This window comes from Echiichthys vipera (assembly GCF_963691815.1).
Source record: "Echiichthys vipera genome assembly, chromosome: 18".
Lineage (NCBI taxonomy): Eukaryota > Metazoa > Chordata > Actinopteri > Perciformes > Trachinidae > Echiichthys > Echiichthys vipera.
The window spans coordinates 14,011,622-14,034,546 of NC_139843.1; the positions used below are offsets into that span (position 1 = coordinate 14,011,622).

Below are 22,925 nucleotides of genomic sequence, written 5' to 3' on the forward strand. Positions count from 1 at the left end.
CCTAAGTGTCCAGTATGGCAGCTGGTATTCAGTAACCACTGAAAAGCTACAGGTGCTTTAAAGATGTTAGTTTGATGGTCCAAACACCTCAGAGCTGCACTAGAGAGATTGTTATCAAGGCCTTTCAAATAATGTCACTTGGCCTTCTGGCTAGTTTGTGTAGAGCTGATGGGGATCTTCCTGGACTGCATTATTTTTTTAGCAGGCTCTTTCTTCGAAGGGTCTTTTGCATTGGCAGAGGACTGGGTGGTTGTTTCTGCTCCAGAAATTTTGGACCTTGTGGAGGGCAGCAGTGAATGCTTAGCTGCAGTGGACACCTTGGAGGATTCCTTGTCTTTGGCTGTGGTCACATTAGTCTGGGCCTCTGAAGCCACATTCTGGGCTTTCTTGCTTGCTCCGTGTGGGATTCCCTCTCTAGCTGCATCCCCGCCACCATCCTCTGGACTCGCTTTAGCGTCTCCCGCCCCTGCCTTTCCACCGTCCGCGGACTTACGGGTCTCTTTGGGCCTCAGAGCAGTTTTAAAGAAGGATAAACCTTTATCCTCTGTCTTACTGTTCCTTCCAGGTCCCCTTGACGGCGGGGTTGCGCTTGCAGACGAAACACCCACACTCGAGGAACGGAGACTAGCCATGGAGGAGCTACTGCTTGAGCTCCGGCCCGCTGCCCTGTTATCCACAGCGCGGCCAGGCCTGCCCTCCGCTCTGCTAGCAGCACTCGACCTGGAGGGAGGACCTCCGTGGTTAACCTTCTTCTCTAAGACTGCGTTAGTACGTGATGATTCACGGCTCATGCTCCTGTCCGCTGCTTTAGTCCTTCCTGAGGCTGAGCTTTTCTCGCCTCCCCCTCTGGGTGATGTCCTCCTCTGAGGCTGTGAGCTTTGTAATCCTGGAGAACCACTCTTCCTCTGTTGGGAAGAGTCAGGATGTAATACCTCCGGGGTTTGGGATGACCCTTTCTTGGAGGGAGTTGCTGTTCTCGAGGAACCAGCCTTGCTCGTTTTAGGCGGTGCGTCGCTTTTGTCCTTGGGTGTTGATGCTGATGCTGCACTCTTGGTCTGTGTTCGAGATTGCAACTTGTCGTTTACAGCTGGGGATGCAGGAGATAGAGAGCTGGATGACGTTGAGGAGGTGGTAGGACGCTTCTTGGGACTTGCAGTGTTCTTTTTAATGCCAGCGCTATCTGCAGTCCCAGTTCTTTGTTTCAGGTCCTTTGAAGCTGCTCCATGTCGAGGACTGACCTGTTCAGCAGCAGTGACTGCATTGTTGTTATCCCCAGTCAGGGTGGAGCTCCTCTGCTCGGCCTGTGCCACAGCCTTGGAGTGAACCTGCTCTATCAGCCTCTTACTGCCCGGGTTGCAATCCGAAACCGCAAGGGCCGACTTGCCCCCTGACGCTCTGTCTGGCTTAGGTGACCCTGTGAAGCAGGAGGTATCAACCACCTCTCCTATCATCTCCAGCGTCGGGGAGGAGGAGTGGGATTCCAGCGAAAAGCGCGAGGGAGAGTTGGAGCGGAGTTGGAGCTTAGCGGAGTGGGACCAGGACGGTTTTGTGCCATTTTCACTGAGCACCAGCGGGCTGGCAATGGAAGATCTTGAGGAGAATGTTTGTCTTTGCATGCCTCTTACTGCCGGCCGGCTCGATAAGCCTGCATGGTAGAAAGATACGCACCAATGTAAGATTCTTTAAGAAACTCTTTGAAGCATTAAAAACAAGTCAGAAATTTTGTGTATTCGGATGAGTCTATCACCATCGTCCTCGCTCCGTTCACCAGCAAACTCAGCTGACTCTGAGAGGGAAGCCAACGAGGTGCGTCTGGAGGAGCCAGATGAGGCTTGGCTAGGTGGACGGCTGCCCATCAGCCGACTGATCCAGTGCTCACACAAAGAGGAACTGGTGGATCCTAAAGATCCAAACAGACAGTTATTGAACATGTATAATATACTCAAACATTTACACAAGATATTGAACAAACTAAAGATTACCTCCCACAGAACTGTTTGCAGACCAAGATGGAATCGTGGCACGTCTTTGATAAAACAAGATGTAACCGTTTTGCTTGCAGACCTCATCTTCCGATATGGGCTGAACATCGCTATCATCAAAGCAATACCACTGTCCGTCTATGGAGTTCTTACAGTGAGCTACAAGACATAACAGAATAAGATATTAATAATATCTTGGAAAGCTTTTATGAAAAGAAAATCAGCTGATACAGCAGCAACCAGCTGTTAGTTATTGGTTGTTGATGCTGCTCTGTTACCTGTGTAATGTCCTCCCTGCATTGTCCCGTGATGGTTGCACACTGCGTACAGGTCATAAAGATAGTCCTCCGGGTCACGGCCCATCCCATAAGGCCGTCTCCATGGCGACCAGTGGGAGGGAAGACTCCAGCTGCTCTGGCTCCTCTTTACCATATGGGGTGCCATGTCCATTCCCGTGAGCGGGAACTTCACCATGTTCTGCATCTTCATTCGTCGATCCCCATCCTGAAGTTGCGACACATTTATCGTATTTAATTTGACATCTGTCGCTAAGATTTGTTTTTAGCTTTCTTGTTTTGTTTGTTACTTTTAGCATTTTGGCACCTTTATTTACGAGACTACATGAGTACCTGTCTAAAGCGTTTCAGGTGAAGTATAAGGATGTCCGGCAGTGTCCACAGACTGAGCTTGATGCTGCCCTGCTGAAGCTGTTTGCAGTGTGGACATCGCCACGCATCATCGGGAGCAAGCTGAAATTTATGCAAAGAAAAATCAGTTATTAAAGTCATAATCCGCAAGATTTGCAATACCATTGTTTTAACTCACTCTTTGAAAGGTAGAAACTTGAAAGACAATTAAGTAAATGAACAATTTAAGGATTATGTCTTTAGAAAGTAACTAAACTATTAACATGTACTTTCTGTATAATAAAGGTATGACTTGATGCCAAATTTTAAAACATTTGGAAAAGAAGTGGTGAAAAAGTATAATTTTACTGCCATCTAGTGTCTGTGATTGTCACATGTTTACCATTGAGATCAAATGGATAAATATAGTCCAACACATCCCTTATTTACTCGTGCCTGAATCATGGTACGCAGCAAAGAATAAAACACTCAACAGTTTTATTTCTGATATTTATACAGTGTCAGTGATATTCTCAGCACTACTGCAGCCCACATGACTAACACCAAGACTCAGCCTACCTGTTCCTCTTTGGTGTAGAGTTGAAAGCACTGGGCAAGTGAGCAGGTCTGAGGCTGCAGGTGCTGCTCCTTTACTTGACGCACGCTTTCAGCATCTGGGATGTACTCGTCCTCAGTTCTTTTGAACAGACTGAGGGCATAACAGGGCATAAGTCACACAGTCACACAGAACTTCAAAAGACATTCACCGTATGAATTTGTGTTAAAACACTCTCTGAAAGGAGACATCCCACATCTGCCCAGTGTTTAATAAAGTGTGTGTGACTGTTGCTTCGGATCTCACTTACTAGTCTTTCGTCTCCTTGTCCCATTCGACAACTATTTTGACGTGAGGTGGCCCTCCAGGACCGCAAGACTTGTATGCCCTGTTGAAAATAGATGAAAACTCGCATATTATATATTTTTTATTTTATTAATTTAGCTGATGCTCATGCATGCATATACATATATATATATATATATATATATATATATATATATATATATATATAGGCGCTAAAACTGAACATTTCTGACAGGTATACTAAGACAGACAGTATATATATATATATATATATATATATATATATATATATATATATATATATATATATATATATATATGAGTAACATTTGAGTATGTTAACATGTGAGCCAAACTCTAGCTTAAATTAGGCTGAGGGTTTATTTTATGTTTGTTTTGTCATGTGGCAGCAGTGAAGCAAATGTCCTTGTTTTTCTCATTCCCCTCATTTTTTAAAAATCCATGCAACAACCACAGAGGACACATTCTTACAAGAAAATCTATAAAGCCAGAGAAGCTATTATACACCTCAGGAGAACATCAATACCACTGATGAGTCAGCCTACTGTACATACTGTAGCTCTTCCATCAACTTCAAGTGGATTGAACTCACTACAGGCTTTATATAATGACTATTCAAGTTCAGTAACACCCCCCCTGGTGGCGATAAGTGACGTTACCTCTCCACAGAGGGATGGCAGAGCGGCTGCTCCTCCTGAGGCAAGAGATATGTGATTCCAACCACTCCTACCACACGCAAAGTGAAGGGCCCTACCTGCAGACCATCAATGGTGACAATGGTAAAAAAAAACTCAATACATACATATGTCATTAAAAGATGATTAATATCAAGGCGTATGTGATGAGTTTGTACCTGTACAAAGACTCCTGGGCGCAAAAGATGCCGCATCTTCTCCAAGATCTCTTTCTGGAGTACATCCCAAGTCACTGTACGCTCCAAATACAGAATAAATGGATTACCGAACCTGCAGGAATTAAAAAAACGAACCAGTATTAGTTATAAAGATTTCTTTGGGATAATGATTCAAAGCTCATCAAGTGTTGTTCAATACCTGCGTCCTTGCTGTCCAGCACAGGCTCTGTTACACACCAGCAGGACAATCTTCTCAGCCTGCCCACTATTCTTATTTGGACTCTGAGGTGGGGTTGTTGGCTCTTGAATTTGTGTGGATATCCTATTGTTATCTTGGCCATACTTTGTCAAGTTGTTCTGGTTGAGATTGGCATGAGGGCTCCCTGAAATAAACGCAGTAAAGCCACAAATGTGAAATGTCCGACACACACAATTCATCCGACATGCTGGAGCAGCTCCCTGCATAAAGAAGTTATCCAATATTAGTCCATTTCTAATCTGATCTCGACATCAAGGAATAAACTCATTTCTGGGGGGAATAAACAGGATTTTGTACCACATCGCTTGGAACGGATCTGCTCTGGTCTGAATAGCTCAGGTGTCTCGAAGGCAAAAATGGAGTCACTCTCCTGAATGATCTCAAGGTCGTCGTCGTCGTCACAGAAGGAGCGATGAAAGCCGTCGAAGTACATTTCGGTGAGGACGATCTGGGCAAAGACGGGGAACAAAGGCATGGTGCAGTTTGCATTAGTGAAACCCTAACAGGAAGTAATAAAAAGGTGCTTCCAAATATCACAAGAGGCTTATAGTGTAGACATTTATAAAGGACGGATGATAAAATGTATGTCATCCCTATGAGATAAATCAAACACAAACTTTGCCACTTAATTCTCCCATGGCTCGCTCTTAGCATCCGGTTTTCTCAAAGTAACCCATCCTTTTTTTAATCCTCTTAATTGTGATAGGTTAAGGCTCTTACAAAGAAAATTAAGTTTCGGATAAGACAGCACCTGTTGGGCAGGGATTTTGGTCTCTTGGGCCACAGCTTGTCTCAGCCTGGACACGGTGCCAGAAAGAGGCACCGCCACCCCGACTCTCATACAGTGGGAGCACTTTCCTTGGTACACCACTGTCACATACAGAGGCCTGCAACACAGAAAGATTGGAATTAATTGGCTGTTTCATAACCATGGCTGGACTGATGTTACAAAGATAGATGGCATCTTCTAATTTTAACTTCGTCCTGTCAGATCTTTCATTGCGTTTGTCTCGGCTGGATTCGGCATTCTTTTAATGTCGGGTTCAGACTGGATCTTGTCTCGTTGCATTTTTGGATGCAGGGACATTTTTTTGGCTGATAGATATTGTCTTACTCATAAACAAGATACAGAGTCACCTTACCGTGTGTGAGGTACCGGGATTGGCAGTGAGATGCAGAGGAAAGGATCAAAGGTGTTGCTCTGTTTCTGGCAGTGAGGGCAGGTCAGGGAGGACCTGATGAGAGTAATAATATTCACGTGAAGTAGTGTCAGTGTTTCATTGATAAGGAACAGTTCAATATTTAACTGTCCATTTACATTATGTTATGGCTTCATAGTGTAATCGATCTTCTCATCTAACTTACGGCAAGAAAGCAAAATGTGGAACTATTTCTTTAAAATGAATGGAACAAAAAAACATCCACTTCCACTAGTAGGGCTTTAGCAGTGACGTGTACGGTGTTAAGTTTGCTGTAACGATCATACGAGAGCATAACGATGATATATTATTGGTGTATCTTATACACCAGTGCTATACGTTATATTACTGTAATTACTTGGGATCACCATACTAAAGTCATCAATGACACCAGAGGAAGTTCATGGGATATGGCCAAAAGCTCTGGAAAAAGCTGATAAGGGAACATTAAGTTAATATTTTATCATAAATTTGTGTGTAATTTGTTTTTCATACGTTTTCCAGACAGTTGCCCTTTACATAGAAGATACAGTATATGACAGACTTTGTTTTATTATTAGTCTTATGTGTGTTTCTAGTTGATGTTTAGCTAGTTGATATTAATGTGAGCTGGTAGTTAAATCGTTAAACAAAGCGATTATAAACTAGCAATTGAAAGTTTCACCTGTATTGTGCCTGAAACAACTCCTGTACAAACGAGCCAGGTGCTGGTAGTGGAGAGCCTTCAGGGGCGTTTTCCTCTTCTACTGGAGGCTGGGAAAACAATATAGACACTGAACAACTATTTGGCAAACAAATACAATATAATGCATGGTAAATAACGGTGGCAGTCGCCGGTAGTACACTTTATAGTATTGCAACATGCAGTTTATCACAATATTGATCAGTTGAGAAACAGAAAAGGGGCAACATCCTGTCAAAACAGTACTCTATACTGCAATTACTGACTAAGTAGCTGTTTACCTTCCGGGGGGGTCTGATGTCAGGGTGAATGATATGGTTGAGGTCTTCATGAACTCTGTCCAGCAACCAGAGAAGGAATTCCTGGGCATCGTGTTGGGAGTTACCCTTGAACTGAAGGGCACTCTTGGACACCACATTCTGCAGCAGGACAAACAAATTATTGTTCAAGTGCTCCTAAAACAAAAATGATTCTGTTGACATGTCATCATAAAATATTCAGTGCGCGTGAGCAGGATGACGATCAGCACTATCCAAAAGGTCAGCAGAGGAGCGCGTGATGGCGGGACGCAGGTGCGGAGAAGCTTTTTAAAACCAGGGCACAGGCTGAAAATCGACAGCACAATCCCACTGACAATTGGCTGCACACAACAGTGTGTAGAGCCACCCATGCTGTCAGCCATAAAGTCACCTCTACTGGCTATCAAATGTCATGCAAGGTCAAATATATGAGGAGACTGTGCACTGTGTGCCTTTCCTAGCCCGTCCCATAGGACGTTCTGCCTCATTTTGAAGGCATTACCAATGCCAACTCAGCATTTTGTACAAGATGTGGCCCATATGAAGAACTAGCCTTGTTTCTGTGGCTTGGCTACAGCTGTTCACTACTTAAAATATATAAACAATTTACAGATATAGGCAGGGAGTGAAATACGGACTGAATATTGATGATGCATTGTTATGAAGATTTCCATGTCTTTTTTTATTATAAAGCAGGTTGAGGTGCTATATAAATATTGTGAAAGTATCAAAAAAAACTCCATCCACAGAGAAATGCACACAGTATTCAGAAACTGTGGCTTTAAACGAGCCGTCAGGACTTCTGTACGGTGGTGATGTCACAACTATACTATATATAGGTACAAAGTGCCTTTACAGTGCCATTACAGTCATTCCCCGGCTGCAGTGACGTGCAGAGACGCAGAGAGCACAGATGCGGAAGACCCGTAAACACCGACCAATCAGGAGGGGGTCTTAAAGAGACAGATGGTAAAACAGTGCGTTTCAGGGTGAATACAGATATATTCAAAAAAGAATGTATTTGAACATTACAGTGTGTAAACATGTTCTAGTAGAAACTAAAAAAAACAAAAACAAATATGAACCTGAAAATGGGCACTCGATGTCCACTTTAAACATCTGTATCTCCTTTAAACAGTCCTATAAATGTATGAATTGACCATGCTGTGTGTTCCTCTCAAGGTTCTGGTGAAAAAAAAGAAAGTGTCAACAAACGGGTCTGATGCTTTGTGTCAAAGTATCAAACGTAAGTGACAATTCATTTGTGATGCTCAAGATATATGCAACAGTCCAAACATTTCATCATCATTAGAAGGAATGATACTCTTAAACAGCTGCAGTTGCTGATCATTCCTTTTAAATCATTATCATTTAATTTCCCTACAATACAAAAGATCTAATCAATAAAAAAAGCGAATCATTTGAACCATCGATGTCAGTTGTTTACAGAACACGACCATTTGTTGGATTTGTTTCACCATCAATCAAATTGTCAAATTAAGTATCACTTTTCAAAACTGGTGAATGTCTCTCTGTGTAGATTGTGCTCTTAGGCAGTTCGGAAGGTCTACGGTATGAAAACATAATCCTCAAACTGATTGCTTCTGGGAGAAAATGGACTCGGAGACTCGTTGGATAATTCCCCTGTGTTATTACTATTACGGATGTCTTCCTAATGATCTTTAAGTGCTCTCTGTTTAGGCTCAGATTGTGGTCCGAAGGAAAGAGGTGCAAAACCGTCACATGTGCAAGCTGAGCTGTAATGTACGCTAACCACAGGAAGAGTATGTTTCTCTAAAGTTTAATTGGCTGCACTTACTGTAAGTTTGTGATGTATAAGGAGAGCAAACTATTTTTTGACAAACCTTTAAAGAGCATGAGTGTACTATCAACTCATCCAAGTATTAGATTGTTTTGAGCTATTGGGAGGGAGAGTCACTCACATTTCTACTGCTTTATATTTAGAAAGATGCATTAGAAAAAAAAAACTGACAAGACTCTTAGTTTATCACAAATTAGATATTAAACTTGACACATACTGTTTATATAGAGAGCCTGGTAGTCTGGATTAGCACATCAATTTCCCCACTGGGCTGAACAGATTCAAGGCCTCTCTCTCTGCACAGAATAATCTATATCCAATCAGTTTGCACTTTAGCTGGCAACCGAGGTAGAAAAAAAGACAGATATAGCAGCGCTGTCATGCAATTCAATTCAGTTCCTCTGTTGTTTTTTGAACTTTTGGAAAAAGAAAATAGGTTATCAAACGGAAAAAAGGACAAAGATGAAAAATAAAGTACTCCAGTTGTGCAAGAACGAACCTTTGTGATTGTGACAGGCAAACTTTTCAGTGCTTACATAGAGGTCTATGAGGTGGAATGACAACAAAAGCTGATAAGTGTCGGACAGACATAAAGCCGCTCCAAGAATAGCTGAGTTTCATTACAGCTCAGATCTAGGTCTCACAGTTAAAACGGTCTTTTAAAGGAAGGAGGTTTAATCTAGGAACACTGACTTCACTTGTTTCATCAGGATGTACTCTCCTATAAAAAGACATAAACCGTTATCAGCACTGTGAATCTGATTCTAGCTTATTTTTCATATATAAAGTAATCATGTTTGCATTCGTAGGACAGACTTAACACTAATGCAGTATGAGGGATGCTGCTCCAGAAGCTCGTTGACAAGAGCACATTCACTCAAGGCCAGTGCATAATTACTGCGTCTGAACCTGTATGCAGTTATTCTGACAAATGAAGGGCTTTCATGATATTAGACAGATAGACATATAGATAGATATATAGATAGATAGATAGATAGATCTCTCTCTTAAAGTTAAATTGATGGTAAACAACAAAAATCAATAAAGCGATTAGGAAGTTAAGAATTATAACTGAAGAAGATCATATTCTCATCTGACATCATTCATTCATTCATTCATTCATCTTCAGCCGCTTTTCCCGGGGTCGGGTCGTGGGGGGTGCTGGAGCCGATCCCAGCGGGGTACACCCTGGACAGGACGCCAGTCTATCGCAGGGCACATAGAGATTAACATAGACAGACAACCATTCACACCTACGGGCAATTTTAGAGTCATCAATTAACCTAACACATGCATGTCTTTGGATTGTGGGAGGAAACCGGAGTACCCGGAGAAAACCCACGCAGACACGGGGAGAACATGCAAACTCCACACAGAAGGGCCCAGGCCGGGATGCGAACCTGGAGTTGGTTATTAAAATAGATCAGGAGGCACTGAAGGTATTTTGAAAATTTATTCTAGTCAAGATCTAATTTGGGTCAAAATGCACTAAATACCCAACCCCTCTATCGCCTATTCACACATGCACATTGTGTGTGTGTTTTTGGTAGCTGTGATGAGATTATATACTTTTGAACCAATTCACAGTCAGAGCCCCTGCACAAGGACGCCGTGTGTCTATCTTGTGCCCAGGATGAGATGATCCCCAAAGGCCCCTCCCCAGGTATGGGGCCATTCCTGTAGCAGACTTTGCAAATGTGTGTGGAGAGTTGTGTAACTGTATATCTTAAACTGTGCATAATCCAACTTGTGAATGTGTAAAATAATCTCTAAATGTGTGCTGAGATTTGTGAATGTGTGGACGAATCCGTAAATCTACGCATTCACTGATCTATGAAAGCATTTGCAGATTGGTCTACACCTTTAAAACCCTCAGGACATTCCCTAATCTGAATACAGATTTGGAGTTTGTTTGTTTTTAACACATTTACTAATCTGATTACTCTCCACACACATTTGCAAATAGTTCTGCTCCAATAATGGCTCCATACCCCAGCAGATTATCAAAGGTTTTGGGGTCCTCCTCCTGTGGCCCAGGGCCCTGCCCCTGCATGATGCACAGCCTACCTTGAAGTCTCTGCTGTGCTGAGGTGTGTACTCGAAGGTCCACAGAGCTCGAACCAGACCGGACAGCTGCTCAGTCACCTCCCCTGAATCCTGCTGCTGCTGCTGCTGCTGCTGCTGTTGCTGGACCCCCTTCTTCTGCACCAGCACCCCGTTGGACTTGGCCTTGTCGTTGTTGCTGCTGCTGGACGTCTCTCCCCCTTTAAACTGCTCCAAAGCAAGGTACTCGGCAAAGAGCTCCGTGTTGCTCAGGCACTGCAAGATAGCGTTCATAAAGCAGGTGTTGCCGTGGTTCTTGAGTCCGGCGACACCCGGCACCTTGTCCCCGAAGGGGAAACCCCCGCAGTCGCTGTCGTCAGACGGGACCGACCCTCCGGTGGTGGTCGGGATCAAAGTTGAGTCGTCCTTCTCGTCCTCGGCGGCCTGCTCGTCTGTACCGAAATGAGACAGAGTCGACAGAGTCCGGAGAACTCTGTTCATAAAGCTCCCGACGGAGCGGACAGAGCTCCTCCTGAAGAGTTTTTTACTGAAGGATTTCTTCTCCTTGTTACTGACAACTTTCGACATGGCTGGTCTGATGGCTTCCCCCCCGCTTTACGCCTTAATTCCAAAAAAGGGCACCCCCCTTTCTTTCAGAGCATCGCCTCGTCCCCGTGCGGTGACAGCTCCTTCACTTTCTGATGTTTTACACAAGGCCCGATGATATTTCACAGAAACAACACAAAGGCCTGGCAGTTGCGGGGACCATATGGAGACATGAGAGTAGCATCAAATCAGCCCACTTGCACTGCGTCGGATTGCGTAAACAGCCTCCATGGAGAGCCGCTATCAGGGCGCTTTACGTGAACGCTCGGGGTAGTCCCGCACGAGCCTGCAGCCATTATGTGTAGCGGTCCGGTGACTTAACATCACCTGTGTCATTGTTCAGACACAATAAACAAGGCGCCGTGGTTGAGTATCAGTGTCCGTCAGACATAAACATCAAATCAACCTTTCACAATTAGGCTGAGAGTGACGAGCGGAACTCCTCATTATTTATTCAAAGAAACCGCAGCTCCACCCGTTTAAAAGACATATATATATTCACTTCAGATCATATGATCCACGGTGATGTTGGTAACCGCCCGGTTGGTGATATTTACCCAGTAGGATGTCTTCCCTAAATCGCCTCCACAGTGTGCGCGCTCGCAGGAGCTCTGCCAAACTGAGGAACAGCCCGCCGCCGCCTCGCGTTCTGCCGCCGCGGAGCATCTCTTCGTGGGCCCGATGTGAAAGGCGAACGGTTCGGTGTCCCCATCCGAAAAGTTTTTTCAGCACTTGTCTTACTCTCTCCGTGCGCCTTAATTCCTCCTCCGGATGTGATTCACGGCGAGGCCGCTTCTCTCGTCTCCATCACCAGCATCATCTGTACAGGCACCGATACTGCAGGCAGGGCGGTAACGGCTGACGTCAGGGCCAAACACTGGTCCATGTTGGAGGAGAGCAGGTACAGAGGCATGTGATGCTGGATGATGCTCCATCCCCGTCTCTGGACAGCATGGGCACTGACGAGCGCCAGTTGGGTAACACTGTATGATCACATCATTTACAGAGAATAAAAATAGGAATGATCTGATTAATGTAAGGGGGTCGTTATAGAAATAACACGGACTCTGCAAAACCACTGAGGGACAAAGGGTAGCATTAGCCGAAGTGTACCTATTTTTGCAAATGTAAGGGCTTTGTCTGAAAAACAATCTCATAGGTTGTTTATTTTCTCATATCTGTTGATATTTTATACATTCAATGGGTTTTAAAATCTACAAATAGCTATTATCATTATTAATCATTCTGTTGAAAATATGCCCATCACTATGAACCTTCCTTAACCCAGTGTAGCATTTTGAAATCGTTTAGTCCGAGCAACACTCTAAAATTCAAAGACATTCAATGTTCACAAAGACAGAAAAAACACTGGAACAGCTGAGAGTAGCTTGAAAAAATATAGACTACTTAAATGGTTAATCAATTATCAAACTAGTTCTTAAGCGCTAATAGACTACTCTTTAGTCTAACAGTGAAAGATATCAGTGTCCCAATAAACAAATAATTTTAGCACTATACTCAAAGCTATTTCAGTCAAAAGCAACTGGACTTGGTTATTTGTCTAGGAAGACGTTTCACCTCTCATCCAAGAGGCTTCATAAGTTCATGTACGCATCTGACCAGGACCAGGACCAGTCCCAGCCAAGTCCAGTTGCTTTTGACTGAAATTGCTTTGAGGATAACGATGACCTGGACAAATGAGGACATTCACAGGCTTAACTTTAGCGCTATACTTCAAATATAAGATTAAAAACACTTGATGTCCCAGGCAGGATCCTTACCCGTGTGTTACAGTAAAGTCTTCCATTTCTGCATATACTCCCCTCGACAACTGACTGTGACAGACACGACAATTTTCATGACTTGGAGGTGCAAATACCTTTAACAGGACAAAGAACGGCTCCAATGAGACACTTCTGAGACACGGACACACAGAGGGTTCGACCACTCTGGGATTATGAAAGAGGGATTAAGCAGAAAAGACCATACATTTATGTAACTCGATTGATTACATTAAAAACTCATTCAACCCCCTTATTTCATCTAGTGGTTAAAATGCTTTGATCAAAAGTAACACAATAGGCTCCATTTTAGTGTTGTCAATGTTTTATGTACAGTTTTGTATGATACCGCATGTAAAAGTATCCCTATGGAGACTTTTCATATTACCTGTCGAACCCCTTCTACACTACAACCAGAGAGAGAGAGAGCTCACTTTTACCGCTGAATGGGAAGCTCAGTTAACAAAAAAACAATTCAGCTCATATCAGAAGTATTATCTTTATATAATTTAATCACATATATGAATTATATTAGTATGACAAATGATCACCAACAAATATATCAGTCTTCTAGATTTGTAATGGTCTCACACATCCCCTGATCTACGCTTTGTTAGTTCCTTGGAAGCTTCCGCAACTTAAAAAAAAAGAAGAATTTAAGATGTATAGTCAAAACAATTGCACCTTTTGGGTTGACTTGAAGGCATCATCACCGTCGATCATTCGAAGTCACACTTAGTTAAACATTAATCAGTATAAAAAACACCCTGATTCAAATCACTTAACATGCCCCTAAATGCCATACCTGTGAGCATAATTCTTCAACGCTGCAGCCCCAAATTTGAGATTAAAGGGACAGTAACACGTAAACTGCCACTATGGATATCACATTCCTCTTCATTATCAAACATGCCTGCCTTCCCAGTGCCGCTCTGAGAGCAGCTACACCTACAGTCCATCTTCCTCTCTCTTGGCGTTAGTAGTCGATGCACCGCACAGCAGCGATGGTGGAGGCCAGCCGACGAGGAAGCAGTTTGGCTGTCTGTCTGTAGTCTTCTGGTTTTGCCCTCAGCAGTGTGACGATGTGCTGCAGGGCACGGGAGGGCTGCAGGCCCAGAGCATCCATCACATTGCTCAGATAGTCTGTGGAGTAGGAACAGGAGTCATCAATACACGTTAGAGGTCCCATACTGTAAAAAAGTGAGATTTCCATGTAATTTTTTTTATTATAAAGCAGGTGGTGGTGCTGAAAGTATCAAAACGATTAATCCACAGAAAAATGCACACGGCCTGTATTCAGAAACTGTGTCTTTAAACGAGCCGTCAGGACTTCTGTACAGTTGTGATGTCAAAGCTATACTATAGAAATAGAAAGTGCTGCTACAGTCATTCCCCGGCTGCAATAACAGTGCAGAGAGAGTGCAGATGCAGAAGACCCAGAAACACTGACCAATCAGAGCAGACTGGGCATTATCAGAAGAGGGGTTTAAAGAGACAGGCACTAAAACTGAGCATTTTAAGACATAGGGTGAATACAGGAATATTCATAATCCAACGTTCTGGTTACTATACCGATATCTGTGGCCAGCTGTTTAGTGGAATGGGTGTTAAGTTGGGGAATGAGCAGGATCGCATCACAGTAGGTCTGCATGGTAGCCCGAGCAATGGAGCCCAGCCAGTAGTCTGCAGTGTTGTCCAGCTCGGGAAGGTCATCACCTGAGACAGAAGGATGGTGACGTTTTAAACAAGCTGTAAGGGAGTAGGTAGTGTGAGGAGGAGAGGGATGTTGATGCTTTTTTAGAGGGATGGGGATTTAATATATAGGGTGTTAGGGAGAAAGAAGAAGCTGGAGATGAGAGATAACAGCCAAAATTATGTGGACAAGAAAAAACACCCATTACACATTTGTGCTGATACAATTTGACCTCTTGGCTCTTTGGCTTCGAGATAGGTAATTTATCTTAGAGAATGCTGTAATGTTGGGTCACTTTTTTTTACAGTTACTTTGTTATGTATCTCTGGCTGTATTCTCATGCAATTGGGAGTGTATATATTAAAATAAATAAATACAATCACAGATTTCTGACTCACCCTGCCACTCTTCTTATCAAATAAAACTGTATCCCTACTAAGCAAATAGGGAAACAGATCAGTGGCGTGTCATTTAGGGGGCACTACCTTGAATTTAAGAAACTAATTTAAACACACAACATATCAATGTTACATGAATATGTGCAAAAACATGAAGCTAAATCTATATTCTCCTCTTTAGTGTCATCACAGAAATTATTTACAAATGACTGCATATGAGGTTGAGGAATCAAAGTTAAATTACTCTGTGTACACTCACTTTTATAAAAGCAATATATCATTTTATTATGTGACAGTTCATTCATTGTGTTAAGTGACTCTTTCGCGCTTTGAATATTCACAGGGGAAAAAATATATCAGCCGGAGTGTTTTAATGTGAATCAGGGCTGATGGCCAGAAACCTTGCTCTGGAGGGAAAGGCAGTTTCCCAGCATGTAGGGCCATCTCTAGTGCCGGGTCCTCCTGAGTCACAAACGGCTCCAAGTGAAGAGGCAGAGACATCAGGTACTGCCCTATCTGGAAGAGAGAGAAAGACATCTAGTTTGATATATCCGCTATCTGGGAGCTACAGAAAAATATGTATTGTACTTATTTGTGCTATTAATATGTACAAAAAGACTTGATGCAAGGCCTGTTTTTTTTCTGTAAATTTGCACTGGACATTTTGATCACAGGAATTATTTTTAACGTCACTAACATTTGTGATGTATTCTTGCGGTGACAGGCTGAAAGTAGGCAGGTCCTCTGTGTAGCTCTCTCCAAAACCAGCTTCCTCTTGTCTCTGTGCGCAAACAAGGGGGCAAGAATCAAACAGTGTGAAGTGAGATTAAAATAGACACAGTACACTCAAATGCAACCGCACAAAAGCGGTCCAAAAGCTCTCAGCAATACACTCAAATCGTGCCAATCATAATTCAAATCGAATCATGTAGTAACTCGACACTTAATCACCTCCATCTTGGAGATGAGGCAGAGCTGGTGTTTGATTTGCAGGAAGACGGAGTCGAAGGCCAGCTGGTTGGCCTGCTGGTTGAGTCTGGTCAGAGCGGCTCTGGGCTCTGCTAAAAGGCTGGAGTTACCTGTTCCCTTCTCCTGTAAGATAAGGGGAAATGGATGCATAAAAAACAGCTGCAGAGGGTCGTCGATAAACAGCCTCATAACATGCAACAGTATAACAAGAGTCAGATCTCTTCATAGGACATCTATTCTCATGCTGACACCATGCAATGCTCCATACCTTTAGGGAGTAGAGGACCTCCATCAGGCTGTTGTATTCAGCCATATTTCCCCTCTGAAGGTAGTTGTATTCCTGCCACGGGTTCTTGGTGGTGCTCTTCCTCTCTGTGGAGCTGGCCTCCTGGATGCCTGCCAGGCTGCGTGGGCTGTACGACTCTGACAAGTACTTACCCGCCGTGCCCAGAATCCTACGGGAATGATTAATTGGATTAGGAACAATGCAATTCGTTAAAACCTTACACTGTGCCTTGTTAACAGGGTGCCCCATGAATTACATCCGTGTCAACGGAACGACTACGATACAATGAAATATAAAGTATAAACATTTCTCATACTTGTTTGACAGCTGCTGCTCAAAGGCTCCACATTGTCTCAGCAGTTCTCCGCAAGTGGCGATAATCCTGTAAAACACAACAGAAAAGCTTTTATCCATCCATCCTTTTTGGCCCTACAGTATGCTCATACACAGTGTTTATGGCCAATCCATGACTAGCAAGTCCACAGCTCAGGTTTAGATCAGGCAGGCTATTCCTCCAAATCATCACCCTCCAGGTAGTACTCATGTGAGATGGCCCTGGTCCACTTAGTATTTCACAAATCCGTATTCTAATGAAATTGTAATTGATATTCAAATTATATCACTGCTAAGGGACAATGTTCGCCCACTGTGAAGAGGAAGAATTACAACACTGCTTTTTATAAAACAATCAATCAAGTATAGCAACATGAAAGTTATAGACACATTCCAATTTAGATAGATTTTTTATTAATAAATAATAATATTCACATAAAAGCCCTCCCATGCTCACTGCTTGCACATAACGAGGCTGTTGCTATGGAGCATAGCCTACAATAGCATCTAGCATTCACCAAAGTCACACAACAACATAAATAAACGAAATCGGGGCACAGGGAAACAACTCCTGTGTTATGTGAGGTCTGGTGGCTTTGAAGAGAGCATAGATAACAGCTTAAGTCCCACAGTTTGAAAGAACTGTTTGATGGTAAGAAAATGTTTTTTTGCTTAGGTGTAGTGATACTGCATTGTGTAAAATAATTAGATGTCATAGCCATCTAATTATATCACGGCTCCAAACCAATCAGATTGCTTAATGGGAGCTACCTGTTTAATAAAAAAGAAAAGCATTAACCTGACAGAGTTCTGGAAGGCTGTCCAGTCCTCCTGGAAAACAGATGAACTTGGCGTATCCTCAAGTCTACACTTCTTCCTGATCGACCGCAGTGTTGTGGAGAAGTCGGACACATACCTAGAAAATGCACAATGTTAAAGCAGGCTACAGAAATCCCTTAAAGTAAGCTACATATTAACTAAAAATTAGACAAATTATATATATCAATAAAGCAAAGGGGTACATGCAGGGTACGTTTGTCAGTCTTGTGTCTGTGTCTCTGAAAATAAAGGGTTTTTACTTGGTGAAGAGAGCTTTGAGGGCTTTGAGGAGGCCACACACAGCCAGTCCGTCAGTCAGTTTGACGCAGCGGTCCACAGCAGCGCTGGCCAGGCCAAACAACTTTCCAACAGAGTGGCTCAACTCCTCCACACAATCAATAACCTCCCCGTGTTCCTAAAGAGAGGAGAGAATACGAAGAGTGTGAAACAAGAGCAAACAGAGCAAAAAAAATCACATAGGAAATTAATCAGAAAAAGAAAACAGTTGTGGCAGTATTTTAAAACAAATCAATTCTCTTATGTGAGCATGTGTATATGTGCATGGGGTCTAACCAAAGGTACAGCACTGATCTGGATGAGGAGGTGAGCTTCCTCTAGATCTCCATACTGCAGTTGATAAGGCTTGTAGGGGTCATACAGCGCACAAACCAGCTCGTTCACCTTAAGCAGATTGGTCTCACCTGGAAAAACAAAACGAGGACACACAAGGACAGAAACATAAGGACCTAAGTTCACCCACATTTGAAGTATTGACAATCATTTCTTGTCTATGAACGGACCTAGATGTGGCAGCATGGCGGCCTCCAGGCTGTGTCCGAAGGTGGAGGTGGTGTGATGGAGTTCTAGCAGCGCGTCGAGGCGCTGCTCTTGCGCTGCCCGCTCCACAGCCGAGCTCAAGCACACGGGGATGGATGGGACCATGGCCCCCAGAGTTTGGATCAGCAACACCGTAACCACCTCATACGGGTTCTTGAACACCTGTTAGACGTTACAGTAAAGGTAACAAACAATTAAAAGAGTATTCTGACTGATAGTGTTTATAGACTGAAACAAGTGCTTCCATTATTGCTACATAAATATTTGATTTTTATTATACTCTTACCTAAAACGTCTATAAGAAAACTACAGCTCATTCAGAATGGTGTGGCTGGAGTCTTAACTAAAACAAGGAAAATGGATCGCATCCCCCCACTGCTTAAGTCACTGCACAGGCTACCTATATCTTTTAGAAAAGAACTCTGGAAGACGAGGTCCCAGAGGCTCGCCTGCAATAACATCTGCCGAATTTGCCGCTAGAAACAATGTATCTCAATTCTTACAGATAACAACTTTTTATAATTCGGTCTTTAATTTATTGTTGTTTATTTATCTATTTTTGGTTCAATTTTGCTCTGTGACGCATTATGGGCTGCATGTTTGTATAAAAGGTGCTATATAAATAAAGTTGAGTCGAGTAACTGTCTTGGTACTGTAGTGTGACCTACCTGGCTGCTCCACTGTAGTTGAGAGTGCCAGGAGGAGAGCAACGTGTCATAGAATTCAGACAGCTGATGATTGAGACTGAGCTCGCTCTGAGAGAGATCCTGCCACATGCTCACCAGCTGGCCCTGGAGATGTCAAAACAGGCACTCGTTCACAAATGAACATCAGAACATGCCCACACCAAACAGATGAAACATACGAGACTAGGATTTTCAGATGGCTTATTAATCAATTCATTATTAAAATTAGGGGGAGGGCGGTAGCACTTACCTTGTGACACTTGTAGTAGTATGCAAGGAGCTGTGGCATTCTATCTATCTCTGTGAAGACTTTGACAAACAACTTGGCTTGGTCTGCACAGAAAACACGTGGGAACATAATTATATGTAGTGTCCATTGAAAGAGTTGGAACAGATATGAGAAGCAAAAGCAATTCTTGCAGGTTCTTACCTAAAGACATGGAATTAAAGGTTGCTACTATTTGTGGGCTGGCAAGGGCCTCCAGTCTGTTTTTAAGAGCCTCGAGGTGAACGCACTTTTCAGAGTAGTCTGGTGTGTCCACCAACATGGCCAGACTGTTCTGCATGCTCGTCAGCTTGGAGGAAATTATTGCAAAGTCCTGGAAAAGGAAGAAAACATATTCAAGATTCAGGTCAATATCTTAATATTCTATCAATAGTTGTTAGACTATAACACACATTAATTATGCTGTTAGTTACCAGAATGGGAATATTTTAGGGTCCCTTTTAGACCTTAAAAGAATGAGATCAAGTCAGCTAACTAAAAAAAAGCATGTATGTAAGGTAAGGGAAATTGCCTTAGTTGTATCGGGCACTTCAATGAATTAGAACCTTTCCTCAAACACAAAAAAAATGGGTGTGCACGTTATATATAATTAAAAAATGAAATTCCAGTCCAACAGTCTCAGTAATATAAAAGTGGGCTGTGATGAGTAGCGGAGACTCATGATCACTGAGCAGCAAGCCAGACAAAAACATAACAACTGAAGTCTTGTTTTATACCTGTGTTTTGAAGGTCTCCTCAATGTCTGCACTCAGCGTGCTCCATTTGTCTGCCTCCTGCAGAGCTTCAGCTGCCACCTGCATGCGGCTCTTTACTTGATCTATCTCCACCAGGACCTGGTGAGTAGGAAACACATAATACAAAGGTCATACCTAAGAAAAATCCTTCAAGCAAGTATTGATATAGTGACCGAAGCTATGCACACCTGCATAGACTGCACAGTGTCTTGCTCAAACTTCTTGATGTCCTCTTTGACCAGAACCATTTGCTCCTTGAGGAAAGACGCCTCCTGTTTCAAAGCTTCCACGTCTCGCAGCACTCTGGGCATATTTTGGAGGGCCTGATTACTGCTCTCTAAACACAGAAATACAGCAGTCTTTCAGTTGATGAAACACATGGCAAAAAAAGTCTAACGTGAATGAAAAAAATGACATTTAGCAGTCATTACATGCAGTTCTCTTTGGCTCTTAATCAGAAACCGACTTACTGCTGCACCGTCTACAGATTGGCGACCTGTCTAATACAACAGTTCTGCAATATATCCTACATTTGTGAACGTCATAATGTTCTGTTTTTGTTGAAATTGTTTCCGAGAGACTCCGTGATTCAAATGTCAGGTGTTTCTACAATTCTGTCCCCCATACATATCGATGAGGGTGAAATACAGTTCAAACTCACCATGAACTACGTCCTCCAAAATGATAATATTTTTTACAACAGATATCAAATTCATGTCAATAAAGGAAAACAACTTACTACATAATATTTCACAGTCTAGTCAGTGATGCAAGCCTATCAGTAGAAAGGATACACAGAGCAGGGGTCTTCAATTTGTCTTTAGGCCAAGGACTCCTTAGCTCAAAGAGAGATGAAGCAGGGACCCCTACTACAACTATTGTATTAAATTGAGTTTCATATTAAACTGGGCCTAACAGCTAGGGCTACCTAAAGCCTATACACACAGCATGTAAGATATTACAATGATCAATATCAACATATTCATATATTTATACATCATATGTTAATGGTAAACATACATTATGAAGGCACATTGCATCCTTCAGCTCAATTGTATCTGTGCATGGCTACCCTGCCTATAAGCCAGTAAGCCTATCATCAATGTTGTGTCAATGAATTTTTTTTTCGTTTTCACAAAATTATCTTTGCTAATAATATATTGCATTCATGTTAATGTATATTTTCAGACATATAATTGAAGAAAACAACTTTTGAAAGAATATCAACATAATTCGGCGGGCCCCTGCAATAACTCTGAGGACCCCCTGTTGAACATCCCTATAATATATAGGGTATATGACTAATAAAGTCTAATACAGCAACATTAGCAAAATGTTAGAATGAACTGACGTGTTGATTTAAACTATATGGTCAATTTGAAACGTTTGAATTGTTATGTATTGCAATATACTTGGGTGTTTCTAGTATTAAGTCCACACTCGCTGACAAGCATTATTAACAACATTCAGAGGAAACACACGTTGTGCAGTCCAAAAGATGCCATCCTAAAAAACTGTATACGTGGCGTTAAAGCAAAGAGTCTTACCCTCAATGGCATTGTTGACTTCCTGGATGAACAGCTGCAGCTTCATGACCAGTGTGGCTGCGTGTGTGTCCGCCTTCCCCGGCGCGTCCTTCTGCACCACCTTGAAGGCGCCGTTCACCCAGTCTTTCACATCAAAGTCATCGTCCAGGAACTTGGAGAAATCCATCTTCACTGCTCCACCAGTGCAAGAAGCTGGGCGGTGTTCACTCACACTCTCGTGGTGAAGTGCAGTCTGTGTCATCGACCCATCGCTAACGCTAGCTAGTTTTTCCCAAACAACGGCTTCGACACGAATATAAAATAAATAGCCCAGGAAAATGAAATGATCATTACGACTAAATAAAGTTCCAACAAGGCGACGGCTTCCTCCAGAGTTGTTTTTAAACGGCCGTGGCTTTAAAAAGAGACAATTAAAGACATATTTCTCAATGTTTGGATGATGGCAGTGCGACTGACTCTTGACAACAACTTCCGCTTTGTGCTTACAAATTACCTTTCCCCCCAGAAACAAGTGCCAGGGCAGAGATCTGACCTGATGAATAACAAGCCATATATTAAACTCTTGTCAACAGATTGAAGAACATTTCATCAACATTATGGGGAAATGTGTGGGTTTCTAAATTAAGATCCAGCCGATCCCATTCACATCACAAGGGGAACACATAAAGCAGCTAGCTGGAACCGGTGTCACAATTAAGTATATCCGTACAGAAACAGCCCTTCCAACTATAGACTGTATATTACAGTCTATGCTTCCAATCCAAACAGCACCACCCATTTGACTGATGTTCCTTGCACTGGAAGCAAAAAATATGATTTAGTAAAATACATAAACACGGATGCACACACACATATATATATAGTTCATGCATGGAAACTATTGTCTGTAACTAGGATTGCCAACTTTTCTTTTTTTTAAAGGAAACTCCTCTTCATATGGGGTTTTAGTGCTTCTTCTATTCTATATGACTATTTGTTTGGAAGATGCATCTTTTTTATCAATAATTTCCATCTCATGCGACTCAAATTTTATATCAAATTGTGTCAATACACTATGCTTCTTGAGGCAAACAATCATGAAAACCAGTCTAGATATATAATAATAATAATAGCCTAATAATAGTCTAATAAAATATACTTTATAGATATAATCTATTTGCAACAATAAAAACAGCATTGGTGAGTAATGAAAGAAACTCATACTAAAGTCAAAGAAGTATCATAATAATGTAGGCTATTGTTGTAGGCATTGTAGATGATTATATGGGGAGGTAAAGCAACAGCACTATTGTGTCTGTAACA

General features: G+C 42.4%; 2 protein-coding genes across 2 annotated transcripts; both read right to left on the minus strand.

The window, feature by feature from the left end:
* Positions 1–134: 134 nt before the first annotated feature.
* Positions 135–11,236, minus strand: LOC310960695 (ubiquitin carboxyl-terminal hydrolase 31-like; the record flags this gene model as incomplete). Its single annotated transcript, XM_083932458.1, has 16 exons — positions 135–1,645; positions 1,748–1,900; positions 1,983–2,141; positions 2,261–2,486; positions 2,612–2,731; positions 3,188–3,317; positions 3,475–3,552; positions 4,151–4,245; positions 4,345–4,456; positions 4,544–4,727; positions 4,901–5,051; positions 5,355–5,490; positions 5,746–5,838; positions 6,467–6,555; positions 6,766–6,903; positions 10,673–11,236. 16 exons carry the CDS (start codon positions 11,234–11,236, stop codon positions 135–137), a joined length of 3,939 nt encoding a protein of 1,312 aa, XP_083788584.1.
* Positions 11,237–13,426: 2,190 nt separating this feature from the next.
* On the minus strand, positions 13,427–22,086 carry cog7 (component of oligomeric golgi complex 7). Its single transcript, XM_083932419.1, has 17 exons — positions 21,624–22,086; positions 20,265–20,413; positions 20,059–20,175; positions 19,487–19,655; positions 19,307–19,389; positions 19,039–19,161; positions 18,334–18,532; positions 18,107–18,234; positions 17,794–17,948; positions 17,514–17,630; positions 16,698–16,763; positions 16,364–16,550; positions 16,078–16,218; positions 15,824–15,907; positions 15,528–15,642; positions 14,608–14,751; positions 13,427–14,178 (listed from the first exon to the last, which is right to left on the minus strand). The coding sequence occupies exons 1-17, from the start codon at positions 21,862–21,864 to the stop codon at positions 14,012–14,014; spliced, it is 2,385 nt and encodes a 794-aa protein (XP_083788545.1). The 5' UTR covers positions 21,865–22,086; the 3' UTR covers positions 13,427–14,011.
* Between the last annotated feature and the right edge of the window lie 839 nt (positions 22,087–22,925).